This window comes from Macrobrachium nipponense, chromosome 21 (assembly GCF_015104395.2).
Source record: "Macrobrachium nipponense isolate FS-2020 chromosome 21, ASM1510439v2, whole genome shotgun sequence".
In the NCBI taxonomy this organism is placed as follows: domain Eukaryota; kingdom Metazoa; phylum Arthropoda; class Malacostraca; order Decapoda; family Palaemonidae; genus Macrobrachium; species Macrobrachium nipponense.
The window spans coordinates 35,702,831-35,722,171 of NC_087212.1; the positions used below are offsets into that span (position 1 = coordinate 35,702,831).

Genomic DNA, 19,341 nt, shown 5'->3' on the forward strand with positions numbered 1-19,341 from the left:
GACATCAAGCTGTATGGTAAGAGCATGAAGGAAATAGGTACCCTAATCCAAACTGTAAGGATTGTATCTGGGGATATCAGGACGGAGTTTGGTATAGAAAAATGTGCTTTGATCAACATGCAAAAAGGCAAAGTGACAAGGACTGAGGGGATTAGGCTACCAGATGGGAATAACATCAAACACATAGATGAGACAGGATACAAATAGGTACCTGGGAATAATATAAGGAGAGAATATAAAGCACCAAGAGATGAAGGACTTGATCAGGAAAGAATAACGCAGAGACTTAGGGCGATACTTAAGTCAAAACTCATCACCAGAAACATGATGAAAGCCATAAACACATGGGCAATACCAGTAATCAGATACAGTGCTGGAGTAGTGGAGTGGATGAAGGCTGAACTCTGCAGCATAGACCAGAAAACTAGGTAACACATGACAATACACAAAGCACTACACCCAAGAACAAATACAGCTAGACAATAAATAACACGCAAGGAAGGAGGGCTACTAAGCTTAGAGGACTGCGTCAACATCGAGAGCAGAGCATTGGGACAAAATTTGAAAACCAGCGAAGACGAGTGGCTAAGGAGTGCATGGGAAGAAGGACTGATAAAAATAGACAGGAGAATGAAAAACAGAACAGAGGAATGGCATAGCAAACCAATGCATGGACAGTACATTAGACAGACTAAAGAACTGGCCAACGATGAAACATGGCAATGGCTACCGGGGGGAGAACTCAAGAAGGATACAGGAGGAATGCATACAGCGGCACAAGAAAAAGTCCTAAGAACCAGATATGTCCAAAGAAACAACAGATGGAAATAACATTTAACCCATATGCAGGAAGTACAAGGTGAAAAATGATACCATAAACCACGTAGCAAGCAAATGTCCAGCATTTGCACAGAATCAGTACAAAACGAGGCATGATTCAGTAGCAAAAGCCCTCCACCGGAGCCTGTGCAAGAAATACCAGCTAGCTTGATGAAGTAAGTGGTATGAACACCAACCTGAGGGAGTGATAGAAAACGATCATGCAAAGATCCTCTGGGGCTAGGGTATCAGAACAGATAGAGTATCACTAATTGATGTCGCAGTATCATGGGACACCAGAGTAGATGAGATGTCGCAATACCATGAGACACCAGAGTAGATGAGAAAGAAAGAGAAAAAATCAATAAGTATCAAGAACCAAAAATAGGAAAAAGAAGGACATGGGTTATGCCAGTGGAAGTTGTACCCATAATCACAGGAACACTAGGCAGAATTCCAAGATCCCTGAAAAGTGACCTGGAAAAACTAGATGCTGAAGTTGCTCCAGGACTCTTACAGAAGTGTGAGCCACTAGAAACAATACACAGTGAGAAAAGTGATGGACTCCTAAGGAGACAGGATGCAACTCGGAACCCCACACTGTTAATACTACCCAGTCGAATGGGATGACTGTGATAGACCCTTCCCCAACCCCCCCCAAAAATTATAATAGTGCGCCCCAATTTTCAAGGTTCATTTATTCAACTGTAAGCAGGGGAAAGGGGAACCTACCATCCCAGTGGTTTTTTAGTAGAAAAACCAATGAATATTGACTACATCAATGATAAAATATGCTTGTAACCCAAGAAAACCAGTAGAAATTGGTCATTACAATTTGTAAGTGTTTAGTCATAACGTATAGGTAAATAAATAAAAAAAGACACTGATAACTGTATCTATAGCAGACCAATGGAATACTGCCAAACATTAAACCTAACTCCGTGGTTTGCTCATGTTTGTCATCTACACATATTTCCAAACATTGCAAAAATATTATATACTACATTTCAGGTTAGGGAAGTTGTCAAATCATCATAATGGAGAGCGTAAGAAAAAGTGTTAAATGTCATTAAGAGAATTTTAACAACTTCAACCCTTTTGTATTAGGTGGTAGCTTAGTATGTTGACTGTCATGGGGCAACAGACTTGAATGATCTAAAACCAACAATCAGTTTTGTGGTGGCCTGTCCTGTATCGATGCCAGAAGCAAGCACGATTATGGTTAAATTTAAGCTTAAATAAAATATAAACTACTGAGGCCAGAGGGATGCAGTTTGGTATTTTTGGTGATTGGAGGGTGAATGATCAACTTGCCAATTTGCAACCCTCTAGCCTCAGTAGTTTTTAAGAAATGAGGGTGAACAGAAAAAAGGGCAGATAGACGGACAGACAAAGCCGGCACAATAGCTGTCTTTAACAGAAAACTAAAAATGGGTTAATATAGCTTCATTCAATAGTAATAAGTTTTAGAAGAAGTATTTGTAATAGACAATGCAAAGGCCCCTTAGGTTGGTGAAGGTTCTGTTCCAATCCATAATACAAGACGTGAAGTAGAGACAATGTCTGGCATATATGGAGGAGTATAGATAGAGACAATAGAACTGTTCAAAAAATAGAAGAGTGGATTAAAGGGTAGAAGATTAACAAAAGGCACACTCTGGAAGGTGGACATTTTAACATAAACGTGCGCTGTAACATAAATTCACGTTTTCTTTTGCCAAAAAGATAGAGAGAGAAAAACAAATATTGCCATGAATCAGCCATCTTAAGCATATCAGATTGCTTGTTCTTTCCTCGTGCGCGGAGCGAGATTAAATCAGTTCGGAACATTGGGCATGCATGTAGCAAGGTCATTGTCTATCGCTATTCAAGGTCGTACTTCTTTTATGCCCATTCTTCATGTAGATATATTCCTAATCTTTGCTATATTATCTTTGTCACAACTTTTGATATCGATAGTAACAGATTTTATCTTTTATTTATTTTCGTATAATAGGGAAATAGGATATTTAGTCTACGAAGAGTAGTGGCGGATCTAGAAATCTTTCAAGGGGTGGGGGGCCAGAAATGGAAAAATTACATGTAGGTTCAACTTTCAACACAACTGTATCTCTCAAACAAGAACAGTTACACAACTTTTATCTGATATGCTTTTCTCTTCGCATTACGACCATCATTCTGCAATACCTTCTTACCTGGCTTAACCATTTTCCAGCACCTTATTAACGTCTAAGATACATAATACATGCCATCCACGTTACCCGCGAATCTGACAGGAATTTCTCCGGATTACCGACTCACAGATGCGCTGACTTATCAGAGTCACTTGAATGTGTTGGTAATATTATTTACTATCTTGCCTAATATTTTTGTCAAGTTTCGGTGTAAAAGATACTTAAATTATCTGCATGCAAGTAGTTTTTATTTCTCTTATGCGTTGCTGTATATCGTAATGGTCATATTACTCCCAATCTTGGTTCCTTGGCTTCATCGTTTATTTTTAGGGTTCCGTTTGTCAGGTATTTGTAGTTTGGAAATGATTGACCATTTAAGCTTATTCATTTGCTTGATTCTATTCCGAGTTGTTGGCTTCTGCCAGTTATTCCAATGGGTCGTCGTACAAGTATTTAGTTTATAATTTTGCAACATTTTATTTTTGGCACACACACACACACACACACACACACACACACACACACATATATATATATATATATATATATATATCTATATATATATATATATATGTATGTATGTATATATAATCCCCAATAGCGAAAAGGTGCGGAAACGGGAATAATTTTGATTTGGGAGAGACTTTTTTTTTTTCTAGATTTTCGAAAACAATAGTTTCCGGTAGTTGACAGTTTCAGACAGCTTATTCGGCGAACTCCAAGTAAAAATAAAACAGCATCAAGTAATATTAGTAATGAAACTAGTTACTTAGCTGAAGTTGGGCCAGAATTGTATGTTGTTGTGTAAGTCTGAGGTTGGAGTGTTTTGGGGGCCAGAAGATTCATATATTTGCCCCAAAAACGTTATATAAGTTACAAGGTCGTCAGTTTTTTCTCTTTTATGACCATTGAGTGCATCAATAAAATCAATGAATTTCAATTACGAACCCGTAGGAGGTTAGTGCCGTCAGTGCACCTCACGGGTTGCACTGTAGGCATTACTAACAGTCTGTTTTAGTGTCCCTTCGGCCCCTAGCGCCATCCCCTTTCATTCATTTTACTGTACCTACTTTTATATTATCTTTTATCCTTCTTGCTATCTACCCTCTCCTAACAATAATATGCAACTACAAGGATTTCCTCCTGTTACACCTCTTAAACCTTTTGCTCAATTTTTCTTTCAGCGCTGAATGACCTCATAGGTCCCAGCGCTTGGTCTAAACTCCGTATTCCATTCCATTCCAGTTACAAGAAAGTCGCATGTTAAAGAAAGTAAGAGTGGAAGTGTTGAACTAAAGTAAAGTACGCACTGGCACTGCCCCCAAGGACAGTTTGAGATACAGGTTTTTGGAGTTGCCAATTTTGTTTTTCTAACAAAACATTATAGTCTTATCGCGTGATAATACGTGCATCATATGCTTCTTGATATTGAAACAGATAATAAATTACTTGAAAAGATATCAGTGTAAAAACTTGATAGTTGTCAAGTTTCAATATCGGAATGATGTCCACTAATGCAAGATTTTAATATTGGTATGTACAGACATGTTGCCAACTGTCATGGTTTTGGGTTGCCATATACATATTATATGGGATTTGTTCCTTTTGCGTGAAATTCGCGAAGTTTCCGATAGTTGTATATTGTTATGGCTTTGGTACATTTCAGAAGTTTCTAAAGTTTATCTAAACTAATTTTTACAAAGCAAAGGCCAGCCCAGTTTAGACGAAGTGTCAACTGACTACACGTGATTTCCATTAGAGATGTTTCAAGTTTTGGGTGTCCTTCTGATCTTAGTATACGTTTAGGCTTAGACCCTGCCAAGTTAGCCTATTGTGAGGACTATCTTTGTCTTTAAGCTTTTGATGAGCCAAAACAGGTGACTGGTTTTTTTCGAAAACAAGATGGGAATCTTAGATAAGACGGTGTGCGGTCTTCGAGGCTGGACTCTTTGTAAGTGAGGTGGCGTGGTTAAAAGGTGATAATTTGGTTGAAATCATTTTTAATACTAGCGTATTGTTCTCTATCGGTTTTTTTTCTGCTGTAACGTATATATAATTTCATGGAAACAATTTTAATGTCTGAGCGGAGGCAGTCGGATTTTGTCTCCGATAAATTGCGTCATGTATGGATTTTTGTGTTAAGAATATTTTGTTTCACTGATGGATTCTACAGAATTTTGTATAAGTGCTTACAGTGTCACGAATTAGCTTTTAACCCATTAATTTTTTTTTCTTTTGAAACGGAATTCAACTTCGAAAAACCAGTGCTATCCGCTGTAAACTCCACAGACATCGCCTGGAGAGCGAGAGTGAGTTTCAGCTTTATGTCCGATTTTTTTCCTTTTGAATTGAATTGTTCACATAACCACTCTTCCATCTGCGCATGTGCAGCCCTCAAGGACAGCTTGTGCGTGCGATTGCTTTATTTCAAACGATTCCGAGCAGCCCATTCTCTCTCTCTCTCTCTCTCTCTCTCTCTCTCTCTCTCTCTCTCTCTCATGGTGTCATTCGTCTTATATTTTTCATCATTATCTTTCTTTAATTTTCGGATAACATTATAGATTTTATGATATTGCTGAAAAGACTATTTTGCCTTATCCTTATTTTTTGAATGACTTTGTCTGCGGTTTCATCTGTAAGGGTCCCCATCTTTTCACTGGAAAATTGTCTGAGCAATACCGGTGCATTGTATTCAGATGTTCTTTTGTATCTTGGTTCCATGAACCTTTATATATCCGGTCTCCTGAAAGTGCGTCTAATTTCTGTTATGATAATACAGGCTGCCTCTTACATAGTTCGGTTTTCCAATCTGGATAACGATGTATATACATTATAACTCCTAAGCTTGTTAACCACTACAAATACTGTTACAGCAGTTTAGTCCTGTAATTGCATGGTCGTGTAGCTAGACGAGTTTTTAACGTTTTCAGCCTTAAGCATTTCTTTCAAATGGGCGCATTTCTTTGGTGACAATAGTCTTACAATATTTCCTCCATATAATATTTGACCTCTCATATTTAGGTGATCAACAAGTAGTAATGGCTTACTGCTCGCCCTTCCATTTATATTTACTGTTTATGTTTAAACATACTTTTGGTTAATTCTGACGAGGTATATGCACTCTATTTTATCTTTGCCCTTTTTGTCTTATCAAAATTCCTGTTCATATGCTTTCCACAATGGTCATAATATCTTCAGTGTTGATCACTTAGTAATACAGAACAAGAAAAAGACCACTCACTATCCGTGCCAAGCCGCATGTTTTCGTGGATAATTAAAAAATGATACACTCATTGTTAATATACGTTACGTTCCCGCCTGAAATAGGTTGCGAATTCCTTACCCGCTGCCGCTGTTATATGAGGAGTGTTTAATAGTCTCTCTCTCTCTCTCTCTCTCTCTCTCTCTCTCTCTCTCTCTCTCTCTCTCTCTCGTGGTGTTAGTAGACACTGTAGAGTGTAGATGTTCATTCCGTATCACAACCGCTCCACCCTCCAATGTATGTGTCATCCACGGTCTAGAAAGATAGACCATGATGTCATCTACATAGCAAACATACTTCGGACCGGAAGTGATACTAATGCCAGCGATAACTTGATTGAATAGCACTCGCACACACACAGAGCAACCTGCCAGCTTCCATATCGTTATGACTTTAAAGAAAAAGAAACGTTTAGCTGTTCTAGATGAATATGACTTTGCCTCTCAACCTTCACGTGTGTCTTTCCCGTAAGAGAAAAGAAAATTTTCCCGTTATATTTCCTGTTATAATGATTCTCCCCCACACCCTCTTCAAAGGTGTTTGACCGAGCAACATGCGAGATAACTATTTCAGGTGTATGAAGTGTACCTAGAAGTATAACGATGATTATATATTAAATTGGAACGAATTAGTTTTAGCAGGACATACATTGCCCTCAATTTGGGTGGAAGCCGAACACTTGTCTGGCTGCCGTATTCCACCATGAGTTCAGCCAAACCTGTTTCTTCCAATCTTTCAGGGTTACAGTATCTCTCCCCTTGCGTTTTTTTTTCTTCTTTTTTTGGGGGTGGGGGTGGGCGGGCGGTGGTTTAAACACTACACCTAACTATATGATTTTGAGGTTGGTCCTTTAAAGGACTACAAATAATGATAAAAAAGGAGGGCTCAATGACTCAGTGTCGTGTTGCGTGTATATTCCTTTTTTTATGCTGTTTATTTATTTATTTTTTTATGCCGTTTAGTGTGGACTTCCTGCCCTCCCAAGCAAAAATCCGTGCCGACGCGACGCGACGTAAGGTCGCTTAAAAACAAGGCTGCCCAAGCAAAAGCTTTTGCTGACGTAAGGCCACTTTAAAAAGGCAACAGGTGTGGAAGGTCGTCAACAGATTGTAACAACTCATAAGTTCTGCCTACAAACTGTGATTATTTAACTAGCACCCACTGCTCGGAATGAAAGTTTTATTTCAATCTGTACACACGTGTTTGTAATTACTTGATCCAAAGTTGATTGGGATACACATTAAAAAAGGCCAGTGTGATGTGCTTTGGGACGAGTCATTGTATTTGCACTTACTCGCGTAGACTGCTCGTTTGTCTTTTTCAACAAGAGTTTCATAGTGAGCTAGCCATAAAATAGCCCAGGATGTTTTTTTTTTTCGTACCTGTAATTTATTGATATTTGATTGAACAGCCCAATCTTTCATATATTGTTCTTGCTTTTCGTAGAAGCAATTTCTTTGGCTCTTTCAATGAATAGATAAGAATTGCAGTCATTTATGACAAACTTCCCTTAAAGACCAGTGAATTATCCATAGCTGCGTGTGTTTCGTAGAATATGATATTTGTACCTTTTTGAAGTTACCTATTTGAATAGTTTATGGATATTAGTATTTTAACCGGGATGCCTCTGTCTTCAAAACAATCTTATGGTTTGGGATTTACAGTTAATGGCTTATTTTCATTAAAGTCTCCGTCTTGTTATTCTTGAAAATAACGGGGTTATATTGTTTATGCTTCTAAAGGCCTGTCCATGCAAACTGTTTGCAGAACCTTTTTGCCTTTATACTATTTGTTTCTCATTCAGAATGGAAAACGTTAAGTGTTTCTTTATGTATGTATGTATATATATATATATATATATATATATATATATAAACGTATGTATATGTATATAAATGAATGTGTATATGTAAATACATAACACATACTACCTACGTACTTATACATATGTATATGTACATATTCATATTATTGTGTACATGTACATATAAATATTTACATATGTAGATGTGCATGTGTCTATATTTATATGCACACATGACCCTATACATGTGCACATATATGTATCTGTGTGTGTGACACTCATTTTTCCAAAACCTTCCTCATATTAATGCTGCCAAGTAAGATAAAGAGGCTGCTTAACTGACAGGCATCCTGACAACAACTGAGGTCTGGACACGAAACATTGCTTGCAAACAGTTTCCAAGCTGATTGCAAACTGTTTACAGACTGCTTACAAACAGTTTCCAAGAAACTGTTTGCAAACAGTTCGCAAACATTGTTTCCAAACAATGTTTCTTTGTGTGGACAGGCCATAATGGGCTTCACAGGTTGGCAAGTAATGATATATTATTTTCAATTATTTATAATGATGACGGTAATTGCACTGTTTCTTCTTTGAACTTTGATTGACTCCTGTTAAGCTGGGAATTCACAGCAGCTGTATCTCGTTCTATTTATATATATATATATATATATATATATATATATATATATATATATATATATATATATATATTGTTGCTGAATTTCATATACTAGTCTTGTAGTAATATATTTTACACATTGTAATTTATTGTACAGGACGTTTTCAGAGGAAAGTTTACAAATTTACTTTCATTAAAGCTTGGGTGTTATTATTGCTTTGTTTCACCTATTAGTTTATTCATATTTGTATGCTGAAAGTTAACTTTTTTATTAGAGTAGATGAAATTAGGGGATTTAATTTCATCTACTCATTACAAAGAAACTTAAGTAATGCCTACCCTGTAGGCATTACTTAAGTTTCTTTGCAACGTTCATTCGGCTCCTCGCTGCAACATCATTCATATCTGTTACTGGACCTCCGTTCATATTCTCTTTCATCCATCTTACTGTCCGCTCTCTCCTAACAATTGATTCATAGTGCAACTGCTTTGAGGTTTCCCTCCTGTTACACCTTTCAGACCTTACTGTCAATTTCCGTTTCAGTGCTGAATGACCGCACAGGTCCCAACGCTTGGATTCTCTCCAAACATCATAATTCACCAAGGTGTTTAGTTCACTACTAAGTGTTTGAGTTTGCCAAGCCTTGTCATTCTTTCCAAGACTCTTGAATTTGTCAATTTGTAATTCTTTAAAAAAAAAGTTGTGAATATGCCAGGCTTTGTCATTTTCTCCAATGCGGTTGAATTTACCTACTTTGTAATTCTCAACCGACCAAGCTTTGTAATTCTCTCCTAAGTATTTGAATTTGCCAACTTAGTTATTCTCTCTCAAGCTTGTGAATTCACAGCTACGTAATTACCTATATCCCAAGCTTTTGAATGTACAAGCTTTGTAATTTTCTCACGGTAATTTAAATTCGTGACCTTTCTCATTTTTCCACTCTTTTGAATTGATGAAATTTTGTCATTTTCTTCCAAACTCTTAAATTTACGAAAATTCTAATCCTTTGAATTTTCCAACTTTGTAATTCTCTCTAAAGCGCCTTAATTTCCGAGAGGCAATTGTCTATCCAAAACCTTTGGGATTTACCAAACTTTTAATATCTCTCCAAAATTATGAACTTCCCACCTTTGCACTCCTCTCTCAAGTTTTAGAATATCCCAAGTTTTGTAATCCTCTTAGGGTTTTAATTTTGCCTTGCTCTTTTTTTTTCATTCTTTCCAAGGTTTGAAATTTGAAAAGTTTGTCATTCTAAAGCTTACGAATTCATCAACTTTACAATTTTCTCGCAAGCTTTTGCGTATACCAAAATTGTTCATTCTCTCCTGAGCTCTTGAATTTGCCAGCTATACAAGTCTCACCGAAGGATTCGAATTTGCATATGATTATTTCACAAGATTTTGATTTCGCCTGGTTTTGCAATTCTCTCTCTCTCTCTCTCTCTCTCTCTCTCTCTCTCTCTCTCTCTCTCTCTCTCTCTCTCCGAGCTTTTGAATCCCCCAACTGTTGTATTATCCCAAACTTTTGAATTTGCCTTAGGTTTGTAATTATCTTCCCAAGCAATTGCATTCACCATGATTTTTATATTTCAAGCTTTTGAATTTGCCATTCCGTAATTTTATCCCAGTCTCAGATTATCATGTCTATTTGTTTATTTGTTTCTGATAGGTTTAGGTGTCTTGCTATAAATAATTTATTACTTTTATCTTTAGTTATGATGGCAATGATTTGAACATCATTTTGTTTTTTTTAAGTTTTGACTGATTTTGTGAAGTTGTGAAGTCATATGTTTCTTACTATTATTACTGCAAGACTTTCAAGGGTAGTTGGAGCATGTCTTCTTCTCTTGATACTAAATAGTTTCACTTTGTTTCCCGTTGTTTGGTTTTATGTGCAGGGCCCAGTGGCGGATCTAGAAATCTTTCTTAGGGGGCCACTTATGATTATCACAAGTATATATGCAGCATGTGCCCAAGTACGGTACATATGTATATCAATATTTATATATGTATTCACACATATATACTATACAGACACATAATTTACATCATATGCACATATATATTGTATGTACGGAGAGAGAGGGGGGGGGGGGGGGGGGGGGGGGGGGGGGGAGAGAGAGAGAGAGAGAGAGAAGAAGGAGGAGAGAGAGAGGAGAGAGAGAGAGAGAGAGAGAGAGAGAGAGAGAGAGAGAGAGAGAGAGAAAGAGAGAGATTATAATTATGAAAATTGTTATGTTGTTTCCAATAGCTGTAGCTTACAAAGAAGTAGCAGGCAAAGTTCTTTGGCAAGTACAAGCATTATATACATGCATAAAGAAAAAACAATTATATAATTTTATTTTCAGTGTTTATATCAATATTTTACTTGTGTGCAGTGGGTACATATTACAAAATTCAATTATAGCTTTGAGATTTTCACATTATTCTGTAGGGGGCCACGTAACCAGGCCCTCCTCCCCCTTAAATCCGCTAATGTGCAACAGTACAGCCCTCCACAGGAATGAGTCCCTCTCTGGGGGGCCCTTGTATTCAAAATAAGGTACTTCTTATAATATTTTATCATTGTCTTTTAGTGTTTTCTCGTCAGTATCGTAGCTCCTGCAGAATAGGAGAGTGGTGCACAATGTACAAATGCTCTCTCCCCGTTGGTCAATAACCACTGGTTTCATGCAACGTAAAAACACCATATAAACAAACAAATGCTCTCTCGCCTGACTTACATTTTGTTCTAGGTTCAAATAGCTTATATGCTTCACTTGCTTGTTTGATTACAATAGTATTCATTTCAGGTCTAAAGAAGCTTAAGCAGTTTCTCAGGTATGTTGCTTCACCATATTTCAGTGTTTTAAAAATTGTAAGAAGTATTTTATATTCTATTCTTGCTTTTACGTGGAGCCAACGTAGCTCAATTAGTGTTGTGGTTATTCTATCACGGGAACGTAGTCCTTTTATTAATCTGGCAGCTCTTGTTTTGTAGCCCCCTTGCAATTTTCTTAGCAGGAAGCTGAGATCCTAGTATATAACGTTGCAGTAGTCAAGCCTCGAAAGTATTTGGTTGCAAATTGCTGTTTTCAGAGTATCGTTTAGGTATTTTCTAATAAATGCAATTTTTCTAACGTGATAGTTACAGGTTTTTACAATATATAATATATGGTTCTTCATCGACAATTTATCAATAAACATTCCCAAGTTCCTCACTTTTGCTACATAACATTTATTGTTGACGAACCAATCGTTATTCTTTTGAAGTGTTCATATTTTCGCAGTGCATTGTCAGATCCAAATAACATACACTCATTTTTGCTTAATCAAGTTTTAATTTCTTCGCCGACATCCATTTTTTTATATCTTCCATTGTTTGTTTTGTTTGTTTGTATAGTGTTTTTACGTTGCATGGAACCAGTGGTTATTCAGCAACGGGACCAACGGCTTTACGTGACTTCCGAACCACGTCGGGAGTGAACTTCTATCACCAGAAATACACAACTCTCACTCCTCAATGGAATGGCCGAGAATCGAACCCGCGACCACCGAAGTAGGACGCTAATACCATACCAACCACGCCGCTGAGGCGCTATCTTCCATTATTGCATCAATTTTACTAATGACGTTCTCTACCGTTTCGACAGGAGAATGGAACCGAGTATGATCAACATACAATTTTACTTAACCTTGTGCTTATATAGAATTCTAGAGAGTTCAGTTGTGTAAATGCCAAATAGCAGTGGACCTAGAACGCTGCCTCGATGCACTCCTTTCGTTAGGTCTTTCCTTTCTGATTTCACATTTGATATAACTACTGCAACCTTCCTGTTTTCTAAGTACCATTTATACCATTTGTGTACATCGTCTTCGGTGCCTACTGCTCTCAGGTCTTCAAGCAGCAGATTGTGGTTAACCATGTCGAATGCTATACTTAGGACCCACTTTTTCCATTTGCCATAATTTTTACCATATCATTTATAATGCGCGTGGTGTACTCTGTTGGGTGTTTTTTTTTTTATGTACGCTGACTGATTATCAGGTAAAATGTTGAGTTGTTTCAAGTGTTTCCACATTTGTTCGTGAACAAATTTCTATACGTTTTGATAACTACGATAGGTTCAACATTGTCTACAGAAGCTTAGATTTTTTTTATCGCCCATTTCTTTACAGGTAGGCTTTATACAAGCAAGCTTTTCGCTATTTGGGAAGGATGCCTGTGCTAAACTCATTTTGACACTATCAAAATATAGCTCCCGCAACTGATCAAAGTTTTTCGCCTAATTTTAAATCACTGATGGGAAACGGGTCATTTTAATAAGAGGCATGTTTCGTTTTTCATATTCAGTTCTTTAAATTGACTGAATTTATTATTTCTTATTGTGATCACCGGGAGATCCGGAGGGTCCTTCTTAACTAAACTATGACAGATTCTTTCTATTTTTTCTTCAAAAAGTAGTTCACGAAGTTAGGCCATGCTTTTGTAGTCACCATTTACATCGGGTAGAACTTTTTCTCTCCTGGGTCCCAATATTCCGGCTAAATTGTCATGGATTTTTCTGGGATTTCTCTCCTCACTAAACATTTCATTGTAATATATTTTCTTGGTTTTCATAATCAAGTCGTTGTAATGATTTCTGGCTGTATTATGCAGTGACCAATTTTCACTGCTTGATTTTTTTTTATCTTTTCCGTAAATCTTTCGGGTTTTCTTTTCTTTTTTCTTAGCTTCACGCAATTCGCTGCTAAACCATTTGGCATTTTCTTTCATTATTATTTGCCTTGTCACTTCTGGAAATTTATCATTGTAGCTTGATGCTGACATACTTTTGCTATAGACTGTAAAACAGCTTACACATACTTGGTCACCTGTCAAGGTATATTTCTCAAATTACACCTGCACTCTTAACTTGTTTCTCTTATTTTCTTTATGCTTTCAATAATAAATTCATCAGCTTTAAGGTTGGTTTTGTTTCTATGGTTGATAGTTTTTTTCAGTGAAAAGTCTTTCCATTTATTTATGGTTCAGTAATGCTGTCGGTTTTCCCACAACTTTTGCTAGGTCGTGGCTTTCACGTAACTATAAATTCTTTGACATAATGTCATCGTCATCATCTAGACATAGGTTGAAGCACCACAAATCAGTATATTTCTGTTGCCAGTCTCTGTGGTAGACTGTAAAAATCCCGATAGTCGTTGCTGGTACTGAAAACTACATCTATCTGGAAATTGCCATGCTTTTCCCCTCTGCCTGGGCAAATTATTTTAAATACAGAAGATTTAATGGTTGCAAACTGTTGGTCAGCACTTTTTTCCTCTGTCAGATATAGGGCATGTTTGACTGGTATGGGACTGATTTGGTAGGAAACGAAGTACCAAAACATTATATAGTTGTTAAAAGGTCAGTTAAATAAAGATAATCCACAATAATCTGACGAAATTTCATGCTGATTGGCAGTTTTCAATTATTTAATCTTAAAATTTGGGTCACTTCTTTATGTAAAATTTTACTTATGAAATTAAATAATCCCAAATTTAGCTTTGTTCAGCTAAATGAAAACGAAAGAGTTGCAATATCCAAGGGATTGCATAATTGCTACAAAAAACGGTTTTGAGAGAGAGAGAGAGAGAGAGAGAGAGAGAGAGAGAGAGAGAGAGAGAGAGAGAGAGAGAGAGAGAGAGAATGTGAGTTCCATACATATTTATTTTTAGAGAGGGGTTGGAGTGGTAGTGACTTCCATACTTGTTTATTTTTTATCCTGTTCAAGTCTTAAGAATCTCAAATTTCTTGTTTCAGTGAAATTGGTACTGGTGTGCATCGCATTTATTGTGTTGATTTCCTGTGTAGCTAGTATTAAAGATGGCGCCCACGAGTCAGGTGAGCCAGGTATGTTACTTCAGTGTTTTTACTGTGGATCTGTGTCGCTTAGATCATTAGATTTATTTATTACAGTGTAGTTAATTAATTATTTAAATCCTTTAAAAATGTGTAGCCACTGCTCAGGCACCTTCGATATTTTTTTGACAGTGCTTTAGTTTCAGTAGCTATAATATCCAGAACAGACATATTCAAATTGAGATTAAGCTCACAATAATGGTGCCTAGTGGTCTATGAGATTAAGCTCACAATAATGGTTTCTTGTGGTTTATAAAAACACTAATAATTTATCACTAAAATAGCTATACCTTTGTGTATAGAAGTTACAACACTGTCGAAGTTAATATAAAGTGTTGCAGCATAATTACGGTCGTCTATCATCTTATGCCTACATATTGATGATTTATTTATTCTTTTTATAACTCTTCAAGCTTATTTTTGGTGCACAAAATATAACAGTTATAAATCAGCTCTCGTGTCCTTTTATCTGTGATGTACAAGACATAAGATAAAATTTATTATTAAAGTGTTTGGTATATAAAGCTGCAGTAAATATAGAGAACTGGATTGCTTTGTATAATGACACAATTATTAGTTATCACCTCTTTCATGTATGCATCCCAAATTATTTTATACATAAAACTAGGTAATTTAATTTTTCAAACTACGAGTAATAATTACTGGTAAGAATATTGTAAATAATTCAGTATTTTAGCATATTATTGTAGAAGTTGCTCCATTTTTGTTCTCTTTAGCCTCTTTGAAAGTGGAAAGCAACTCCTTTTGCTCCCAGGGCCATATCCTTGTGATAAACTGTATCAGTGAAGTGTTTGGCAATTGCACTGGAAGTATTTATCTCATTTTCTGTTAAGGTCATCAATATTCAAACCTTGCTCTGGCTATTCTGACTTTAAAGAGAACATTCAAAACCTACTTGAAATGTTGCTCTGAAGTAACTCCTTGAGATTAATACCTCATCTTTTAAAGGAGATGTAACAATCCAGCTTTATCCCTTTCTAAAAGGTTCATCTTCTCTCTGCTATGAAAATCTCAAATGTTGCTATAGTACATGTATTTGGCTTATCCATCTCATGGACTTTATGGTGTTTAGTCTGTACAATATTTGACTTATCCATCTCATCCTGGCCATTCTGCTGGTTTCTTTCTTATTTGCTTTATAGATAAAAGTAATAAGTAAATAAATATGAGGGGATAGAATGTCTGAATTCAGGAGGCATTAGTGGACAGCAGAAATTAATTTGCTGTATAGGAAAACGTGATAAATAAATAAAACTAATATGCAAGAATTCATGAGACTTCAGCCAGCAAAAAGCAATGAGGAGTTTGCTCTTCATTCAAACACTTCAGTTTTAGCCAAAATAAAACTCTTAGCAAACTGAGTGTTATATCCTGTACATGCAAAAATGAAAGACTGTTTGTAGCAGGCTTGCTTGCAGCCTTATACACCATAGATTCTGAATGCGCTTCCTTAGCAGCTTTGTTAAATTTATGTAGGACATAACTTGCTTTGTATAGAGTAGTATTGTTTTTAAATCGGGGAGGACCTTCATACATTTCGTCCTGAAGGAGTTAACCCTAAGGCATCGCTTGAAAAACGTAACTAAGCGCTTGCGGAAAACTATGCGGATACAACGGCAACACTGCTTGGAACCTCGTGACGCACCAGTCTTTCTTCCAACCCAGGATACGAGAGGGTTGGCTAGTGGTGGGCAGTTAACGTTAAGACCTCGGGTTTGTTAGCTATGAAAAATACAGAGGATCGATTTCTAAAGAATGGGGTCTGAGCCCGTGAGAGAATAGATAAACGAGTGTCTAAAAACTCAACCTTCTGGGATTAAATACGATGAGACACGTCCAGATTCATAGCATTTGAGGAAATTAAAGAGAACTCTGTCTGTTCAAGCAACAGATCCCAAAAATTAAGTAGTCTCTAAGGAAAAAGCGAGGATAAACCGAAATTTCCCCATAAAAAGGATTATCATAATGATAGTGCTTTACTTCATCTGATACTTGTATTAAAATCAATCAAAACATTTCGATAAATAAAACAATAAACTCTTAAAATACTTTGCAATGGGAAGAATAAGACCTGATTTGTTGCCCAAATCAGGTTGTTACTGCAATTGAAGTATGCCAACAGACTTCTCTTCTAAAACACAGAAAGGTATGGAATTCCATATTACTACTATGTTTAGACTGACACTATTATGGGAGGGGGCTAATAACACTTGTTTTCCCTCAAGTTTGCAACTTCCACTGCATATTTGTTGGTAAGGCTTAGTGTGTACGTCCCGGGCGGGCGGGCGAGGCCCGCCAGGCGTCCCAGGGGGGGCGGGCGAGGCCCGCCAGGCGTCCCGGGTGGGTGGGCGGGCAAGGCCCCCCACAGGCCTCGCCCGCCCGTCCCGGGACGCCTGGCGGGCCTCGCCCGCCCGTCCCGGGACGCTGGCGCCGCCCTCGGCCTGCGCCCTCGTCCCGGGACGCCTGGCGGGCCTCGCCCGCCCGTCCCGGGACGCCTGGCGGTCCACGCCCGCCCGTCCCGGGACGCCTGCCGGGCCTCGCCCGCCCGTCCACGCCCGCCCGTCCCGGGATGCCTGGCGGGCCGCGCCCGCCCGTCCCGGGACGCCTGGCGGGCGAGGCCTGGGGGGCCTTGCCCGCCCTCCCGGACGCCTGGCGGGCCTCGCCCGCGCCGCCCCGGGACGCCTGGCGGGCCCTCGCCCGCCCGCGCGCCCGGGACTGCCTGCGGGCCTCGCCCGCGCCGTCCCGGGACGCCTGGTGGTCCACGCCCGCCCGTCCCTCCCGGGACGCCTGCCGGGCCTCGCCCGCCCGCTCCACGTCCACCGCCCGTCCCGGGATGCCTGGCGGGCCGCGCCCGCCCGTCCCGACGCCTGGCGGGCCTCGCCCGCTACCCGTCCCGGGAAGCCTGGCGGGCCTCGCCCGCACCGTCCCAGGGACGCCTGGCGGGCCTCGCCCGCCCGTCCCCGTGGGACGCCTGGCGGGCCTCCCGCCCGCCCGTCCCGTGACGCCTGGCGGGCCTCCCTCCCGCCCCCCGTCCCGGGACGCCTGGCGGGCCAGCCCGCCCGTCCCGGGACGCCTGGCGGGCCACGCCGCGTCCCGAGGCCGCCTGCCACGCCCGCCCGTCCCGGGGACGCCTGGCGGGGCCTCGCCCCCCCGCCCGTCCCGGGACGCCTGGCGGGCCACGCCCGCCAGTCCCGGGAGCCCTGGCGGGCCTCGCCCGCCCGTCCCGGGTTGGGCGGCCTCGCCCGCCCGTCCGACGCCTCGCAGGCCACACCCGCCCGTCCCGGGGAGGGACGCTGGCGGGCCTCGCCCGCCCGTCCCGGGACGCCATGGCGGGACCTCCGGGCCTCGGGCCCCCGCCCGTCCCGGGAACCGGGGGCCTTGCCCGGCCCTCCCGGGCCCGCCCGGTTTTTTTTCCCGGGGGGCCCGCCTGGGGCGGGCCTAGCCCGCCCGTTCCCGGGACGCCCGCCAATGGCGGGCCTCGCCCGCCCGGTCCCGGGACGCCTTGGCGGGCCTCGCCCGCCCGTCCAGGGACGCCTGGAGGGCCTCGCCCGCCCGTCCCGGGACGCCTGTGGGCCCGCCCGCCCGTCCCGGGAAGCCTGGCGGCGCCTGGCCCGCCCGTCCCCCCGCTGGGCCCGTCCCGGGACCTGGCCGGGCCCGGCCGTCCCGGCGCCTCCTGACCCGCCCGTCCCTGGGACGCCTGGCGGGGCCTCGCCCGCCCGCCGTGGGACGCCTGGACGGGCCATCGCCCGCCCTGCGGCCCGACCCCGTACCCGGGACGCCATGGCGGGCCTGGCCCGGGCCACGCCGCCCGTCCCGGGTTATGGACGCCTAGGCGGGTGGGCCTCGCACGCCGTCCCGGTGACGCCTGGCGGCCTCCCGCCCGGCCCGTCCCGGGACGCCTCCGGACGGGCCTCGGCCCGCCCGTCCCGGGACGCCTCAGCGGGCCAAGGGCAACGGCCCGTCCCGGGACCGCCTGGCGGGGCCCACCGCCACGCCCGTCCCGGGACGCCTTGGCGGGCCACGCCCGCCTGTCCCGGGCGGCCCTGGGCGGGCCTCGCCCGCAATGTCCCGGGGAAGCCTGGGGGCCTCGCCCGCCGTTCCCGGGGAGCCTTGGCGGGGCCACGCCCGCCCGTCCCGGGACGCCTGGCAGGCCTCGCCCGCCCGTCCCGTCATATACAACAGTTTTGCTTAGTCCTAGAACCAGAATATGCCACCGACTCCTTACAGTTCTCCTGGGGCTTCTCTGAATCTTTTCGGTTCTCTTCAGGCTTCTCTGAATCCTTTCACTTCTCTTTAGGCTTCTCTGAATCATTTCACTTCACCCAGGGCTTCTCTGAATCCTTCCAATTCTCCTGGAGCTTCTCTGAATTCTTTCAGTTCTCCTGGGTCTTCTCTGAATCCTATGCTTCTCCTGCCACTCCAATAATCCTATCATTTTCCTCACTCTGTCGTCAATCCTCCTACCTTCCTTTACCTTTCAGGAATCAATAAAACTCTTAACAAAACATTTTTGCATATTTATTTTCCTCCAACTTCAACTTTCTTCAAGGATCAACAAATCAAACTTATTACGAATAAGCATTCAACTTTCCATACAACAAACATTCTCCTCAAATTTTTTACATCTCATCCCTCTTTGTGAGGCCAGCGCCATTCCTTGAAGATCGTGCCATTCCTCGCAGATCGCGCCATTCCTTCAAGACCAGCAGCTGCTCCTTCAGTTTCCAGTTGTCTTTCTCCGCGCATCTGTTTTTCCCC

General features: G+C 41.5%; 1 protein-coding gene across 13 annotated transcripts in view; it reads left to right on the top strand.

The window, feature by feature from the left end:
- The first annotated feature begins 4,729 nt into the window (after positions 1–4,729).
- The window catches only part of LOC135197921 (sodium/potassium-transporting ATPase subunit beta-2-like), a 35,532-nt gene continuing 20,920 nt past the window's right edge, over positions 4,730–19,341 (top strand). For 2 of the 13 annotated variants that reach the window (XR_010310682.1, XM_064225168.1), the window contains exons 1-2: positions 4,737–4,944; positions 14,464–14,553. Coding sequence is in view for 10 of the 13 variants with exons in the window: in XM_064225168.1 (XP_064081238.1) it covers positions 4,896–4,944; positions 14,464–14,553 (139 nt within the window). In the remaining 3 variants the exon portion in view is untranslated. Of the gene's footprint in view, positions 4,970–5,258; positions 5,303–12,181; positions 12,328–14,463; positions 14,554–19,341 lie in introns of those variants that run through there. The other 11 variants (XM_064225172.1, XM_064225169.1, XM_064225165.1 and 8 more) reach the window with 11 other exon arrangements.